Source organism: Lissotriton vulgaris, chromosome 11 (assembly GCF_964263255.1).
Source record: "Lissotriton vulgaris chromosome 11, aLisVul1.2, whole genome shotgun sequence".
In the NCBI taxonomy this organism is placed as follows: Eukaryota; Metazoa; Chordata; class Amphibia; order Caudata; family Salamandridae; genus Lissotriton; species Lissotriton vulgaris.
Window position 1 is genome coordinate 151,013,411 of NC_141699.1, and position 17,348 is coordinate 151,030,758.

Consider the following 17,348-nt stretch of genomic DNA (forward strand, 5'->3'; position numbering starts at 1 on the left):
AATCCGCTCTCCTGTATGCAGATATACAACATAAGTTTCAAACTATTAAGAAAGCTCTCTGCGAGTCTCCAGCATTAGGGATGCTAGACTAAAGAGTTCCATCTCTTTACACATGAGCGAGAAGGATGTGTCCTTTCAATGCTCACACACGAACATGGGGGTCTTAAGAAACCCAGTGCATATCTGTCTGCAACAGTGGCAGCTGGTAGGGAACGGTGGCGGGAGGACGAGAAAAAAACAAAATAAAGAAAACTTACCTGCTGGTCGCATTACCAGCAGCCGCCTCTCCTCATTGCAGGAAGCACCTGGGCTCTCAGGCTCCCTAAGCCAATGACAACGAGCGTTGTCATCGGTTCCCCTAAGTTCCTGAAAGCCAATCACAATGCTGCATTGCAGTGTTGTGATTGGTCTGAGCTCCATGGTTCGGGGCTCAGACGGGGACAGGGAGCCTGTGCATGGCTCCCCACCAGGCTGTGTAATGCAGCCTGGCGGGGAGCATGCACAGTGTGCATAAATGTTTGGCCGGACCATCACTCGCTCTAATTCGCATTCCCTCACTTGCTCATTCTCACTCATACACTCGAACACAAATGCTATTACACTCACTCGTTCTCATTCTCACTAATGCACTAACACTTACTGGCTCTAGGCCCTGGTGCAACTCCACCTGCTGCACCACTGACCCATAGTCCTGAGCCTTTTCTCGTTCCTCGTGCAAGTCACTCATCGTCACGAGTCCTTTTTCGTCCCTCGAGTAGGTCACCTGTTTTCATGAGCCCTTTCTCCTCCCTCGTGTAGGTCACCCGTCGTCATGAGTCTTTTCTCTTTGCAGGTTCTATACTAGATCAAACAAACAGCATCTAGTTGTTGGTGACCTCCCTCAAGATTCTTACGGGCAGCATGCCAAAATAATATACCCGGCTGGACTGGACCAACTATCAGTATTATTTGTTTTGTTTCCCTACCATTTTAGTATAACACAACAGATCATTGCAGGAGCTCTTCCTGGACTGTTCATTTCTCATTTGTGTTTGTTTTTCATTTTCATACTCGGTAGGAGTTCTAAAGCATTTACTACTTCTTGCTCATCTTCACTACCCCAGAAACGCTAAGGGTCCACAGGGACAAACTTGCTCACCCAATTGGAGATAATGGCGTTAAGACATTGCCCTACCCGGATGCTGCCCAGTAGCCTAAGTGCCCTCGTTCCTAGACTCTGGAAAAGGTTGTACCTTCGAAAGTGTGTTTAGCGTGTTTCTTCAGGCGCTTCACATGTGCCATTGTCAAGGAGTGGTTCACTTGCACATTTGTTCAAAGAACCAGATACTGGGAGCGTTAGGAGAGCTTGATGCTACCTGGTAAGGCTGGCAAAGTGTAGGTGGTTAGACAACACCAAGTCTGTGGAGGGGGTTGTGCCAGCTCTACTAATAAATCTTGCTTTGGGCACGAGCTTTCTTATTACCGGAAGAAGACCTACGCAATTCAGGGTACTTTTCATTGGCACTTCGTGGCTTGTAGTCTCTTGAAACAGGCAGCCTTAAGCCTTAGATTATGAATATACAGTACATTCTATTAACTGCCTCATGTAAGAAGAACCTATCAACCCCCGGCTTTGAACCCTCCACATTGCATAAAGAAATGGAAGCCAGATGCTGATTTATTGGCCAGGCATAGTTTTTTAAACTTCTGTTCCAATGCCTTTAAACTGGTGTGTATGTGGAAAACCAAACTCAAGGCATAGGTCGTAACTGTGCATTGGAAATTAGGTGTAGAGAAAACTCTTTACTCATAAAAATAAGTCGAATGTTACACTTATTTTACACTGCACGTCCTCGATGTAGTCCTTGATGTTCCTGGCTCCAGACCCAGTGCAAGGTCCCACAGTCAACTCCCTTGTCCAATCAAGAAGCTGCTCTCATGCGGTTATGCAGCATGACTAAAGCATCTGGATTGGCTGGAGCAGGCTGGCTCTTCGCTCCGGAAGGCAATGGAGGCCTGTGCCTGTTCTTGGACAGCTGGCCAAACCAACATGTGCACTTCAAACTAAAATGGGCACTCCTCACTGTTGCCAATTAGCAGCAGTGACACACTGGCCCCACCCACACACTGTTAGCTGTCAGAGTAAAAAAATTAAATTGTAATAAAATCATTTTACTACCATTTTATTTTTTACTTTCTGTGCAGCAGTGTGCGGTGGGGGGGGAGGGGGGCTGGAGACACTCCTCCACTCATATGGAGGAACTGCTGCTGCTGAGATTGAAGGGGTTTGTGTAGGACCGAATGGAATGATTAGGTTGCCTGATGCTTTGTTGTAGAATTTGGTCCTTACTATCCATGGCCCTGCACAACTGGGAAGCTACGCGTAGATATTTTTCACAACTTTGGTATAATAAGGACTTTTGAAAGAATGCAGAGGCCATCTGTCAGAACTTTGTCATTTGTGGACTATTTAACAGCGGGAAGGTAACGCCCAAAACAGGAGGACACTCCCCAGCTCCATTAGTACATTTTGAACATTTACAGATGGTCTTTGTGGAGTTTCCACCAACACCCACATTTTGGTATGAACTGGTGGTGGTCTCTATGTTTGCTGGCTGGATTGAGGCCTAGGCAATAAGGAGAATGATGCACAAACAGTGGCTACATTTTTGCCGAAGGAACTGATAATGAGAATAGGGGTCCCACGCAGGATTTCATCAGATAACGGTCCACATTTTGTGCACAAATTGAGAGTGGGTATGTAAGGCCCTGGCAATAAAAGTCCTCAGGCAGCAAGAGGGGTGGAAAAGAAGAATGGCATTCTTAAGGCAAAGATTGCCAAGACTGAGAAGACTTGGGTAGATGCACTGCCCATAGCACTTCAAAGTATGCGCAGTACGCCAAATTCCAGAACTAAATTGAACCCTCATATGGTTGCGATTGGCAGATTGATAGCACTTTGGAGGAGGGGGGGCGGGGCCGCTCCACAAGGAATTGCTGCTGTTCACATTGGTGATGCAACACTGAGACACTATTGCACTGCCCTGACTAAAAGACTGAATCTTTAGTACAACCAGGTGAAAGACGCCCTGCTTGCATAATCCACAACTGAAGGACACAGTCTCCATCCCAGAGACTAGGTGTTCACTAAGAACTTCAAGCACAACATTGTCTTCAGCATAGGTGGAAAGGCCCCACTCAAATACAGCTGAATACTAACACCTTTAGGAAAATCCAGGGAAATAAAAACTGGATACATGCTAGCCATGTGAAGAGAGCACCTTCACTGATGAGTCAAGAACAGACAGAGTGCATACCAGATTACCTGCAAGAAGCGTATACTGACAGGCTCAGATACAACTTGCATCCTAGATCTGTATGACAAATCTTCTGAGACCAACTAACAGCGCTGAAAGTCTGGACTCAGAGCCCCACGCGTACTGGTAACCTCAGAGGGCCTTTGAATATGAAGAATGAAATGAATATAGGTACAATTTAAAACCAAGTGTGCTGTCGAAACTTAATAAATGGTAATGAACACGAGAATATACAACTATGGAAAGACATACAAGGGATTTCAAAATCAGACTACTGAGTTTCCCTTCTCTTGCGATGTTTGTTGTTGCTTTGCTTTGTTAAGCCCTCTTTTTTGCAATACCAATATATGAAATGATGGCCTCCGCTGGCAAACAGGAGTCCTACCTGTAACAACTGTTTCATCAACAGATTTACAACAGAATCATCAAGAGAGACAATGTTTCAGTACAAATGACGAATACATATCGTAGAGAAATGAATGTCGCTGGATGTTGGTTTTGCTCAAAACGTCCTATGGTTATATCGCAAGGGATGCTGAAATTAGCAGCCCCTCTTTCATGCAATGAATCATTTTATGGCCTATATTTACCCCTCATAGATCTCCTAGCTATTGTAGGAGCTAATAATGATCTTACCAATATGTTACAGGATCGAAATACAATTCCCTTTTGGTGTTTAATAGATTGTGTTTCCTATTATTTGGAAGAAATGTTTAATGAAACTTTTATGAGGCATAATGCAGTGTTATTTCAACAACAATTATGCAACCATAGTATGGGAAGTGAGACAAGGACCTCGTTTTTTCTGCAGTTCTCAATGCCATCACAGCGATACTTGCATACAAGGCAATGGTAAGCAACTTTCTGGGGAAAATTGACTGATTTGTTAATTTCTCCTTAGCTAATACTTTGTGACCCTCAATACCTATTGTTTCTGGGTGACGGAATATATGCAAATTGTGGCTCTAAAGCACAGACAGGCCTGGCTTTCCTGGGGAGTGGTTGGGGCTTGTTATTTGAGATTACTAATACCAAGAATAAGACACCACCCCAAGTACCATTATCAGAAGCACTTAACTAAACAACATTATGCAAGAGGGAAATTTCTCAAGTAGACCCTTCTCAACAAGAGGCTATGGTGATTGGTAAGGGTATAATACCTATGTTAGGTGTAGCTCTTAATTATCGCTTATTGGGAAACTTGAGAGGTTATTGGAAGCCACAATAAATGAAGCTACATCTGCCCTTGGAAATCTGACTGTGAAGCAGCTGCAACATGTACTGTTGCCCACCAGAATCGTGCTTGATATAATTCTTGCAGAAAGGGAAGGCGTGTGTAAAATTAGATATACTGAATGCCGCAATACAGATCCCCCACAACGCAGCAAATGTTTGAGGCCATAAAGAATTTACACCATATTGGAACAGAGGTCCTCAATTTAGCAGAAAGAACTTTATAGGATGAGTAGGGTCTCTGTTCGGGTCCTGTGGATCATGGTTGTTGAAAGGATTATTCATTTTCCTGGCAATACTAGTAACAGTATGAATTCTTATAAATGTATTACCTGTATGCATTTACGCATGTATTCCTACACCATGTGTAAACATAAGTACAACTATGGTGTCTCAAATAAACTCAGATCAGCATGAAATTATGACCATAGAAGTAGAATGAATACCGGTGTCAAAAAGGTGTTCACAGGGGAGAATTGAGAAAATCTTTCATTTTTCCCCTGTGCTATGTGTGTGAAGACAGAAAAACATGTCTACCACTTTAGTTGAGCAGTCCTGGGTACATGGAAAATGTCAGTTGGAGTACGTGCTCAAAGAAATGCTTCAACTGCAGAATGTTCCCTATGTGGTTACAAAGATATATAAATGGAGTAGTTTGTAAGCTGAAGCAGACTCTCTGGTGGATGCTCAAAGATGCCATATTGGAGTGGAGAGCAATAAATGGTACTGGAGATCCCCAATGAGGGACTCCTCCTTTATTTGAAGAACTTTTCAATTCAGCTTTAACATATGGAATTGCCAAAATAACCAAATCCAGACTAAAAAGCTGCATTCATATCGCCTTTGTTCTCTTGCCAATGCAGACCGTTGTTGACATGGTTCTTTCTGTTCAGTAAGTCTCTGCAGTCCAAGCTCTTGAACTATTTCAAAAATATATAAATGCTCAATGAGAAACTCTTTTTACAAGAAAAAAATCAAAAAGTCAACCAGAAACCGTCCAATTGTCATCAAAAGATCATTTCTTCAGTGGAATGATGTTACACCTAGAAATTAAGCAAAACACGTAATTAGCCACTGTACATTGGCTAAAACCGGACACCAAACATTTGCACTAGAATTGCTTATCAGGGCTCATCACATCAGGTGGCAGAAGTTCTAGTTAGGATATTTCAACTACAGAAACAAACAGGAACACCACCATAATTACTGTTATGAAGCCGTTATCTTAATTAACATCAGGCAAAAGCTCTTTGTGAGGTGAGCAAGAAGAGTATATTTTTTTTAAATGTGTAAAAAATAGGCAGAGAAATCAGGCAGAGAAGGGGTAAGAACCTAATACACATATGCATAGAAATCCAGTCCTGGGGATGCATTTCTGATTTGCATGAAATCTGCAGGTCCCTTCAATGTTTTAACAGAGGATTTTCTAAGTCTGTTCTAAGACACATCAAAGTCATTCAGCAGCCAGAATGTTAAAAGATTAATATACTAGCCAAAGTAGAAGAACCGAGAAAAAATCCTTACCCCAGCAGCCCTTTCCCACTCCATCGCTGAGGCGTGAGCCCTAAATGGACTTTCTTGCCCTCACGAAGAACTGTCAAACTCAGCGGTTTCTAAAATTGAAATGAAAAATCACTATTTTTTTTACACCACGCTGATACTCTAATTTTCTCATTCTTTGCAGTACAAATAAATACAGCAGGTCAAAGTAAAATGACTTAGGTGAAGGAATGTTTTAGGAAATATTTCTTACCCACCTTTCCTTACATTTTCAGCTCTTATATTCATAAGAGGCCATTGAAAGAGGAATTAATAAACATGCCTTTGTCCTTTTCAAGATGTGGGACTGTAGGACTACATACATTAGGTCAGACGGGACCTCAGCAGTAACAGGGACAGTAAAAACAAAACTTTGCCTTCTCTTCTTGTTATGTCTTCTTGTACACCCGAAATTTCCTTTTGCTCTACCAGTAGTATTTCTATTTAGTAGAAACAAATGATGTATTTTTCTTCAAGTTAGCACTTCATTTACACACCAAACGATACCTTCTGCAAGTCTAAGCAATCAACTTGTGGTTTTCCTTCCACCTCCCACATCCTGCAGATCAGGCCTCATTTTGCACTAGTAGAGTTTTGACTGCTTTGGTGAAACGTTATATTATAGACACTTAGGGCAGATCGCCTATTGCATGATACAAATTTTATCAACAGAAATACACAGACATCTAATTCTTTTGGGCTAGTACTTGTTACTTCTTATTCAGTGGAGACTCTGTTAAACTGTGAATTCTGTCACATGTACTTCAGCCACTTCTTTGTTTAGATTGGTAACCTATCTCCCATTTCAGGGGTTTTCATCTGATTTAATTCTTCTGTGCAGAAAGGTATCAATGGCTTTTCTGAATCCTAATAATATGTTATGTTAAAATTATTTATACAGCGCTCGTACACCGATTGGTTTCTTGGGCTAAGTACAGGATCAGGACTGTAGCCCAGAATGTTATTCGTATGCTTGTGTAAAGCGTCATGCCTTCTAGAGTTGTCTGGATCTGGAATAATCACCAGTCATTCTGATGTTAGATTGAAGAGAATTCCACAACAGAGGGGCCAATACAGAGAATCTAGTACCTTCCTGTCTTCTTGAAAGGGGGAATTGTCAGAAGATTGAGATGAGATGACCTCAAGTTACGGGATGGAGTATATTTTTTAATTCAGGAAGAAATTAAATCAGGGCAGTTTCCGTAGAGAGATTTCAAAATGAGACAACCCGTTTTAAAAGTCATGCACTGTTTTACCCGGAACCAATGGATTTTCCTCATCAAGGCGGTGATAGGACACCTCCTGGGTTGTTGGTAGAGCAGCCTGGCTGCCTAGTTTTATACCAATTGAAGTCTCAATCAAATAGTGTGGAAGACCAAGATACAGTACACTACAGTCCCTCAGCCTTCATTGATCTTGTCAACCAACTTTTTTTCTAAGTGCTACCAAAGTGCAACCAGCTTGAGGTCACGCGCACAAGTGCGTGCGCCTTGCTCCGCCTCTGATGCGCGTACATCCCTTGTTTCCTTTAAACTTTCGCGCAAAGCGCGGGTGCCGCAATTATAGCAAATGTAAAGGAATAGATCATTTTTTCTATTTCTTTACTTTTGCTATAATCAAGGCACTGGTGCTTTACTTTTAATGTTAAAAGTAAAGCACCGGGGTAGGAGCCAAGCTCGCGACCGTGATGGCCGCACTGTAGCTCGGCTTCGCCAACCTTCCTGGCTAAACGCATATCCTGATCTTCATCCTGCTCCGAGGCGACACACTCGGCAAGAAATGGAAAGGTGAAACAATGCTCGCACTCACCGTTTGTCCCGGGGGCTCCTGTGTGCTGCGGATCTGGAGTTATGCCCTTGCTTGGTCCGGTGCCTCCGCGGCGTGCAGACCGGGGACTTGCCTGTGACGGTCGGCCGGAGTGAGAGTGTCGGCGGCGGCCCTGGTGGAGGAGAGGGGGTCGGCTGAAGAGGCCGTTGTGCGGTTGTGCCGGTGGCGACTGACCGGGCCCGGTCTGGCGGCCCTGTGGTAGGGCGCGGCCCACCGCGGATGGGGGTAGACCGCGCAGGAGGCATGTCCCCCCTTTGTTGCCCTGTCCGGCCATCTTGAAGCCCTTTGCCCGGATTCGGCGGGCGGTGTCCGTGGGACGGCGCCGCTGGCGGTCCCCGTTTTTGGTGGCCCTCCTTTCTGCACCAGGGTTGCCATTTCCGTGGCTCGGGGGGACCCCAGCGGTGGGCCTTGCTTGAGAGCCCACTCCAGAAGTTGAGGCACGGAGAGGCACGGCTGAATTTACAAGATGGCGACCGGTGCCCTAGGTCACAGAACTACTCGGAGCGGCGAACCTGGGTCGCTGAAGTGCACGAGGGCCGTGTCCTGTGATCGTGAGCCTACGATTGGTGATGTCCTTGGCGCCCTGCATTCTTTACGTGAGGCCATGGTCTTCGACTCCGGTGTGAAAGATAATAGGTCTGCCGCCATGTTTGTTGGACCGTCCCTCATGGACGTGGCTCAATTTCGAATGTGTGCTCCTTCGCCCCCCTCGGCTGCTGCGAGGGGTGCTGCCGCTGTGCATCTGCAGGACCGTACACTTGCGGCCCCGGATCTCCAGGTAGCTTCGATTGTGGCGGGTGCGGACGTGGGCCCCACGTCGGGGCCCGTTCATGCCCGAATGACTGGGGAGCGAGGTGGATGCTCGATTCGAACTGCTTTGGTGTGGCCCCGCTGTTGCCTTGCGGGGGAGACCTCGCTTTGTTGGGCGGCGAGACTACATCCATACTGCTTGCTGCTCCTGATGTTGCTATTGGAAGGTCTAGACTGCCGCAGCCATTGCTTGCTCTGCCGTTTGATACTGGGGTCCTCTGGTTTACACCTCTGGCCTGATTTGTTCCGATCCTGTGCCCATCTTCCCTCGAACTATTTGCTACCCACTAAACTATTGCGCATGATGGCTATGGTCAGGAGAGGACAGGGGTGAGCCGGACTGGACCGGGTGGACTGTTGGTTAACGGATGGAGATGAGGACTGCCAGCGGCCGTGCCAATATGGCCGATTCCTTCGAATGTTTCTGATACTTGAGGTTGTGTCGATCTCGCTTGGTTGTGGTTTCATGTGTGTGGAGGCGGGGGGGTGAGGGCCGAATGACTCGATTGCAGATCTCCTCTCCCACTGGTTCTTCTTCCCCCTCTTCTCTGTTTTGTTTCTTTCTCACTTTCTAATTTCCTATATTTCGGGTTTCTATTTAGGGCGACAGGCACGCTGCTGGGGGGGGGGTAGGCCCTAGCCTTCTGCAGGGGTGCAGGGTGGGGCGGGTGGGATGGGGTTTCTTCATTGTTCGTTTTTCTTTTAGTTCTATGGCTCTTTTGTATCCCTTTATCGGGACGCCGTGGCTGTATGTGTTTCCCATGGTATGATAGCTGACGGGATGGGGGATGACTTGCTTGCTTCTACGATGTTGATTGCACATATTTCATGACTTGCACGCCCTAACCCCGATAGCAGATCTCTCAGTCGTGCGCGCTTTTATCGCTGTGGGGCGCGTGCAGTAGTGCGGCGTTCTTTCTCTCTCTCTTCTAATATTTTTTCCTCCTTCCTTCCCCCCCTTTTTTTCTATTTACTTGGGTTAGTATAGAGGATGAACACAACTAAGCTGCTGCTCTGGTTCCTCTGTTATGTACTAGCACATATATAGGTGGTCGACGGGTGCGTGATGGGCCACGGTGGGACTGTTCTGAACTGGGGTGTCTATAAGTTGATTCCTGTTAACCGCGGCTGTTACCTGTTTTTTATCGATGCCCTTCTGGTTTGATGTTGGACAGGTGGCCCGCCAAGAGAACTTAGATGGCTAAAAGTTGCAACTGATCCTGCTATACTTCCTATTATACTATAAAATTAACCTTCCTTAATCCGGTTTCCAGCGGTCATATTCAGCCCCCCCCCCTTTTTTGATATTAGATCGCTTGCTTGTACAACGCTGGGTGACTGCCGGGAAATCTTATTGCTGTCTCATGTGCTTTCATAATGTGTCGTGGCCGGCCTGATTGGTTGTAGGCCCGCATATGTATGATTTCTTCTGCACAATAAAGGTTTAAAAAAAATAAAAAAGTAAAGCGCCGGTGCCGCGATTATAGAAAAGTAAAGAAATTGAAAAAAATCTATTTCTTTACTTTTGCTATAATCGCGGCTCCCGTGCTTTACTTTTAACATTAAAAGTGAAGCGCGGGTGCCGCGATTATAGTAAAAGTAAAGAAATAGATCTTTTTTTCTATTTCTTTACTTTTGCTGTAATCGCGGCACTGGTGCTTTTCTTTTAAGATGAAAAGTAAAGCAATGGTGCCGCGATTATAGCAAAAGTAAAGAAATAGAAAAAAAAAAAATCTATTTCTTTACTTTTGCTATAATCGCGGCTCCCGTGCTTTACTTTTAACATTAACAGTGAAGCGCAGGTGCCGCGATTAAAGCAAAAGTAAAGAAATAGATCTTTTTTTCCATTTCTTTACTTTTCTATAATCGCGGCTCATAGCTGCCAAGGTTTCAGATTGCAATGTGTGATATTTTCATAATTTCAATGTCATTATGAGTGACATTTCAACAAATATGAGTGACATTTTTATACGAACAATATCAAAGAATGAAGAAGGAAACATTTAAATATCACAAATTATACCCGTTTGAGGAATGAGAAACTCCAATATCTTAAAACTGTTGTGAAGCAACAGAAATGTCTGGGCACTAAACTATTAAAAAACAGTTACTCACAGCTAATCCTCATAAAATAAATGCAGTTTTGCAAACATGCGTGGATCATGTAAGTTGGCAGATACTGTGAAAGGCTATAGTTTGTACGTTTCTCTTTGTGAAAGAAATGTGTCCAGTGTGTTAGAAAACCCATGTTTTGCCTAAAATACAATGCTTTTCCAGCTGAGAGACCCTGAATGAGGCCTGTAGACCTTTTCCCAAGACTCCTCTCAGGCGGTGTGAGGAGAGAGAGACCCATTAGGCGGAAGCTGGCACCCTGCCTCCTGTGTTTGTTTACAGTCCAGGCTGCCTCAAAGCTGCTATGAGAGGCCTGCTCTCTGCAAACTAGGCAATGCAGGTGAATGTGAGCTGCTGCGAGCACCTACTTGGTCCTAACTATCCTCCGCACCGCCCATTCTTTTTGGAGACAGGCTGCAGATGAGGAGTGAGCTGGGCTCCGAACAAGGGCGGCACGCTTTCGGCCTACATAGTACAGTCGGCTAGCTTCAATGCCGTGTGGTACTTGGCCCTATCTGTGAGAGTCACAGCAGCACTGTGCCTGCTCCAAAGCGTCACATTAAAAAAACACACAACAGCAAAAGACAGCAGTGCAAAATGGCCACAAAAAATGGCAATTTGCTGCACTCATAACCAACTGCATTCTTTGCAAACAAGCAGGTGCGCAATGTGTGCCTATATAATGGTCAGCTGCGCGTGAAAGCACATCATGTCATTAGGACTGTAAAACACTAAAATAAAGATACCTCAGGGGCTACGTTGGGCACTTCCTGTGTCGAGAGCCAGATTGGTGCTGACCGGCCTCAGCAAGCCAACTAAGACCCCGCCCTCTGCAAGACTGATGCCAGCTATGATTGAGGGTCGCAGCGCGATCCACTGGGGGTCACGATTCTTAGGGGCAGTGCTAGCCTACATGTTTGCCGCCAGCTGAAGAAGCAAACTTTCTACTTCAACTGCTGCAGCGGGTGGTTGCAGCAGGACCCACCGGCCTATCAATGTGAGTCTCCGAGACTCACACCTGACCTCACTGGCTGACTGTACGTGCCTATCCATAGCCATTGGGCACGGCACTCATTGACTCCTTCCACGTCAGTAAAATAGTAATGCAGCGGGCGTACGGTGAACCCAATCCTAATAAAGTATGTTACATTGTAACAGTAGCAGCTGCGCTAGAGTTCAGGCAGCCCCAAAACTGTCGGGAACAGCATACAGCGCACGTTTGCGCTCTGAGGTTTCACAGTCAAAAATGGTGGATTAGCAGCCAGCACCCTGGGCGCTTGACAGCCTAGGCAGCGCTAAATATGCGTGACTTTGCATTTCAGTGGGTGATGCCGACCACAACATTGAAATGCGATAGTGTCACTCTGATACGTGCTACTTGGAAGGGCTGGCGGCTCCCGTGCTTTACTTTTGACATTAAAAGTGAAGCGCGAGTCCCGCGATTATACCTGTTGGATCGTGACTCCCAATACTTGCGCAGGAACAGAATGATGCTTATTCCCAATGCCCCCACAAGAGAGGGACTAAACACTTTTATTTAACGTGTTCAAAGATTTCTCTTCAAGGGGGAAGGGGAAGTGGATAAAATAATAAAAGAGAGAAGAGACTTCCAAGATTAATTGTTTCTATTCCTTCATCTCTTCAGCGAGACATATGCTGTGGACATCTGGTTTCTAGAAACTAAACAACAAATTCAGTATTACAACCCTTATTCTGCTCGCTCCTTCACCTATTCATGTTTTCTATAACTTACATACCAATGTACTCTTGAATTTTAGCTCCTCTCCTAATGGTCTTCCCTAACACCTTATTCAAGAAGACTGCCTCCTTACTGCTCACTTGCTTCTGGTAAGAACTCACATAAACAGTTAATTAATCTCTGCACATTCTTTATCTATTAACTAACTATTCATTCTACTTTTATTCTAAAACCCTCCAATACCTACCAAAAACTGTAAGAAGTCTTCTACACCTTTTTAACTGTCTTTTCTGAGATGCAGATGACAATTGGCTTTATTTCTAAAAGAATATCAAAAACACACCTTTCCTTAATTTACACAGCCACTTATAGTTCTGGATTAATAATAATAATAATAATAATAATAATAATAATAATAATAATAATAATAATAAGTTATTTAGCTCTGAGTTAGAGCTCCTGCTTGCGCTAGTAGCTGCACTGAATGGAGTTCCCCTTGATAATGATCTCCCTGCTCACTCGGTAGGCTGCGGTATTCCGTGAGACTCTTGATAGCTGTTTCCGTCATTTGAAGACTCAGAACTCTGAAGTCTCCTCAGACTTTCTGGTTGAAGAACAGTCACACGCAAGGACTTCAAAATAACTATTGCGCATGAGCCGGACGAGGAACACTGTAGGAAGTCGAAGAAAGTAACCCGTCTTTCAATCTAAGCGTTGGAGAGTTGCTTGGCAACGAAGTCTATTCCAAAAGGGAAAAAGCCTGACGGAACGAGAACGAGGAAAACACTAAGAGCCCTGACTAGCTATCTACGGGGGAATTCTCTCGAACACGTCTCAATCCACTCACGGATTCTGTGAAGTGCGCCAACATTCCGAACTGAGCCCTCCTTATAGAACACAGAGAGTGGATAACTCGTTTAGAGGCGGCGGCCATCTTGGAGATACTTAAACTCCATGCCTCATTCCAGGTTAGATTTTTCTTGTTTTTAAGGTGTAATCGAGATTGAATGACCCCTATTACACCTAAGGGAAGCTTCTTGACCTTTGCAGTACTCCCTCGCAAGGAGGGTTCTTCCGGTTTTGGCTTGTTAGGGAATTTTTGATGGAAGGCCCGCACCAAACGGGGTGCGTGAACGTCAGAACATGGTTCCCAGGATCTCTCCTCTGGACCATATCCTTTCCAGTCTATCAGATAATAGTTTGTTCCATTCAGCCTTTTGGAATCCAAAATTCTCTTAACCTCGAATTCATATCCAGATTCTGGTTGAACTGGTTTTTGTGGAGGTAATATTCTCAAGTTGGGGGAGGCCTTTTTTAGGAGTGACACATGAAAAACAGGATGGATCTTCATACTTCTAGGTAAGGTCAAACGGTACGTCATTGGATTGACTATTTTCTCTATCTGATAAGGACCTACGAATCTGGGTTGAAACTTGCTGTCTCCCTTTAGCCTAAGATTCTTGGTGTTTAACCACACTTTATCCCCAATCTGTAAACTCGGGCCCTCCTTTCTTCTCCTGTCTGCATATTTTTTGTAATTTGCCTTTGCCTGAACTATGTACTCTACCGCTGTTTGATGAACCTGTGCTAGATTTGTGACTAACTCTTGCACTGCTGGTACTGAAACTTCTCTTCCCATTACAGATGAATTTGGATGCCTGCCGTAATTAAGGTAAAAAGGAGAGAACCCTGTGGAGACATTTTTAGCATTATTATGTGCAATTTCTGCCGCACATAAAACTCCGGCCAGTCCCCCTCCTGATCAAGTAGGTACATTCTTAAATACTGTTCTAATACTTGGTTTGCTCTCTCTGTCTGCCCATCAGTCTCAGGGTGGTAACTGGTAGAATACCTTGTTTCTACGCCCAAACCTTCCATAAAGGCCTTCCAAAAATGGGAGAGGAATTGGGAAGCTCGATCAGAAATTACTACTTTGGGAATTCCATGGTTTCGTACTATGTTCTCACCAAAATGGATGGCTAATTCCTTGGCAGTGGGAACTCCCTTTAAGGCTGTGAAATGAAACATTTTAGAGAAAGCATCAACAAATACCAAAATTGTGTTGAAACCCTGAATAGAGGGCAGATCAACCACCAAATGTACAGTAACAGTACGCCAGGGATGAGGAGGAGTTGGCATGGGCTGGAGCAATCCTTTTGGAGATTGTCTTTCCGACTTTCCCCGAGCACAGACCCCGCAGGCTTCCACATAAGAACGGATATCTTTTGTCATTTGTGGCCACCAATAGTTTCTTTTAATTAAATCTTCTGTTTTTAAGATTCCTTTGTGCCCAGCTAAACGACTGTCGTGATTTTCATCTAGAATTAATTGTCTCAACTCTTGATTGGGCAAATATAATTTTCCTTCACGTAGAGGTAATCCACGTAGAATTTCTCTGGACGATTCTTGTTTGATCCATTCTGACATTTCTTCAAGGGATATAGTTCGGATTACTTTCTTCTCAATGGTCCCTTGACTCAATGTTCCCACAATTCTTTCTTCAGGAATAATCGCCTGTGATTCTGGAGTGTCTTCAATTTTCTCCATGTCGATTCTTGACAGGGCATCAGCCTTTCCATTCTTCGTACCCGGTCTGTATGTTATCACAAAATCAATCTGCGAAATATAACGACCACCTCAGTTGTCATGGTGTCAGGGTTTTAGCAGACTTCAAGAATTTTTAATTCCTGTGGTCTTTAAATACGGTCACAGTATGTTTTGCACCCATCAAGTAATGCCTCCACTCTTTGAAAGCATCCTTCATGGCCAGTAACTCTTTTTCAGTGATGGTATAGTTCATTTCTGTAGGCGTCAATTTCCTGGACCTGTAGGCCACTGGATGGAGTTGCCCCTTAGCCTTAGGCCTCTGGGAGAGAACTCCTCCAATAGCTAGATTAGAAGCGTCTGCTTCCGCATAGAAAGGTTCTGTTGGGTCTGTGTGCAACAGAACTGGTGCAGTATTAAATTCTTCCTTCAACGACTGAAAGGCTTTCTCTGCTTCTTCTGTCCACTCAAAAGCAACCCCTTTCTTCAGAAGTCGAGGAAAGTGGAACTTGTGTGAAAATTCTTTTACAAATCGATAAAAATTAGCAAAGCCTATGAAACTTTGCAATTCTTTCACACAAGTAGGAGATTTCCAATCCAGAACTGCCGCTACCTTTTTGGTATCCATTGTAATTCCTGAAGGACTGAGAACAAATCCTAGGAATTTCACTTCTTTTACGTTTAATTTCTGTAATATCTTCTTCACTTGATTTGGGTGTTCTACAGTTTTAGAATAAATCAGAATATCGTCGATAAATACGATTGCACTCTAATTAATGAACTCATTCAAGACACTATTGATGAAGTGCTGGAAGGCAGCTGGAGCGTTGCATAGCCCATAGGGCATCACTTGGTACTCAAACAATCCCAAGTTGGTCTGGAAGGTCGTCTTCCACTCATCTCCTTCTCTAACCCTAATCAAGTGGTACGCACCTCTTAGATCTAATTTGGTGTACATTTTCGCTTCTTTTACTTGATCTAGGAGCACAGAGATGAGACGAAGGGGTATCTGTTCTTGATGGTGACCTTATTTAATGCCCTATAATCTATACATATTCTTGAATCGCCTTCCTTCTTGGGTACGAAGAATAATGTCAGGGAGACAGGGGATTGGGAAGGACGGATAAAGCCGTTGGCTAAATATTTTTTTATATACCCTCTCAAATGTTCATTTTCCTTTTCAGTCAAAGCCCAGACCCTGCTACACGGCAAATTGGCTCCTGGCTCCAAATCAATTTTGCAATCAAAGGGCCTATGTGGCGGCAATTTTTCTGCCTCCTTCTCATCGAACACATCCTCAAATTCCTGGTGTTCCGGTGGTATTTCGCTAGTGTGAATTACACACACTGAGACTTTTTGTTCACTCAGGAGGGTCGCAGGACCTGGTTCACTAGGTTTTGTTCTTTGATTAAAACAATTTTCCATGCAAAAATTGGAATTCCTCTTCACAGTCCTCGCTCCCCAATCTATACTTGGATTGTGCTCAGTGAGCCACAGGAACCCCAGAATAATCTGAAATTGAGGTGCGTCGATTAAATTAATTATCCCTCTGTGTTCTTTTTGGAACAGTAATTCAACCGGCTCTGTATGGCGAATGATGGGTCCCGGAGTTAAATTTGTACCATCTACCGCTCTTACAGGTTCACTCTTGGATTTTAAGATTGTTCTCAATCCGATTTTAGTTGCATACTTTAAATCACAGAAGTTTCCGGTTGCACCAGAGTCAATCATAACTGAAACTTCAGTAAGGGTAATATGCCTAAATTTTTATCTCATGGAAATTATTAAATGTGGAGATGAGGACTGTAGAGTGTTGGCTAAATGGTGTCCTTCTGGAGTTGTCTTTTCTTCTGCACTCACCAGCCCAACTCCACTTACTGGTGGTGATTGAAGTTTTCCTTCTCCTTTGAGATAGTCTTAGGTCTTTTTGGACACATTTTAACAAAGTGTCCACTTGCGTCACAATATATGCACAACTGATTAAACGTCGCTTTTCCTTTTCTTCCTTGCTTAAGGGGCCCCGAACTACTCCAGCTGCATAGGCTCTACTCCTGATCGCGTCCAGGAGGCAGAGCCAGCACAAGACGCGGAACACGCTTCCAGAGCGGCCTGGGACCATTGTCCTTTCCTCCTGCTGGAACCCGGTAAAATACTACCTAAGGTGTCAATTGAAAACCTTCATGGGTAAGACTATTAAGTAATAGAGACCCATCTATGTCACAAATAGTGACAATAGCTTTTATTCACTGTGTGTATTCCTGTTTATATGTCCTGACGAAAGCTCTTAG

At 44.2% G+C, this 17,348-nt stretch overlaps 1 protein-coding gene across 2 annotated transcripts in view; it reads right to left on the minus strand.

The window, feature by feature from the left end:
* Positions 1–5,269: 5,269 nt before the first annotated feature.
* Positions 5,270–17,348, minus strand: part of PSMD9 (proteasome 26S subunit, non-ATPase 9) — an 88,562-nt gene continuing 76,483 nt past the window's right edge. For both annotated transcript variants that reach the window (XM_086942982.1, XM_086942983.1), the window contains exons 5-6: positions 6,054–6,142; positions 5,270–5,572 (exon numbers count right to left, since the gene is read on the minus strand). In XM_086942982.1, the coding sequence (XP_086799108.1) occupies positions 5,545–5,572; positions 6,054–6,142 (117 nt within the window). In that variant the 3' untranslated portion in view covers positions 5,270–5,544. The remainder of the gene's footprint in view (positions 5,573–6,053; positions 6,143–17,348) is intronic.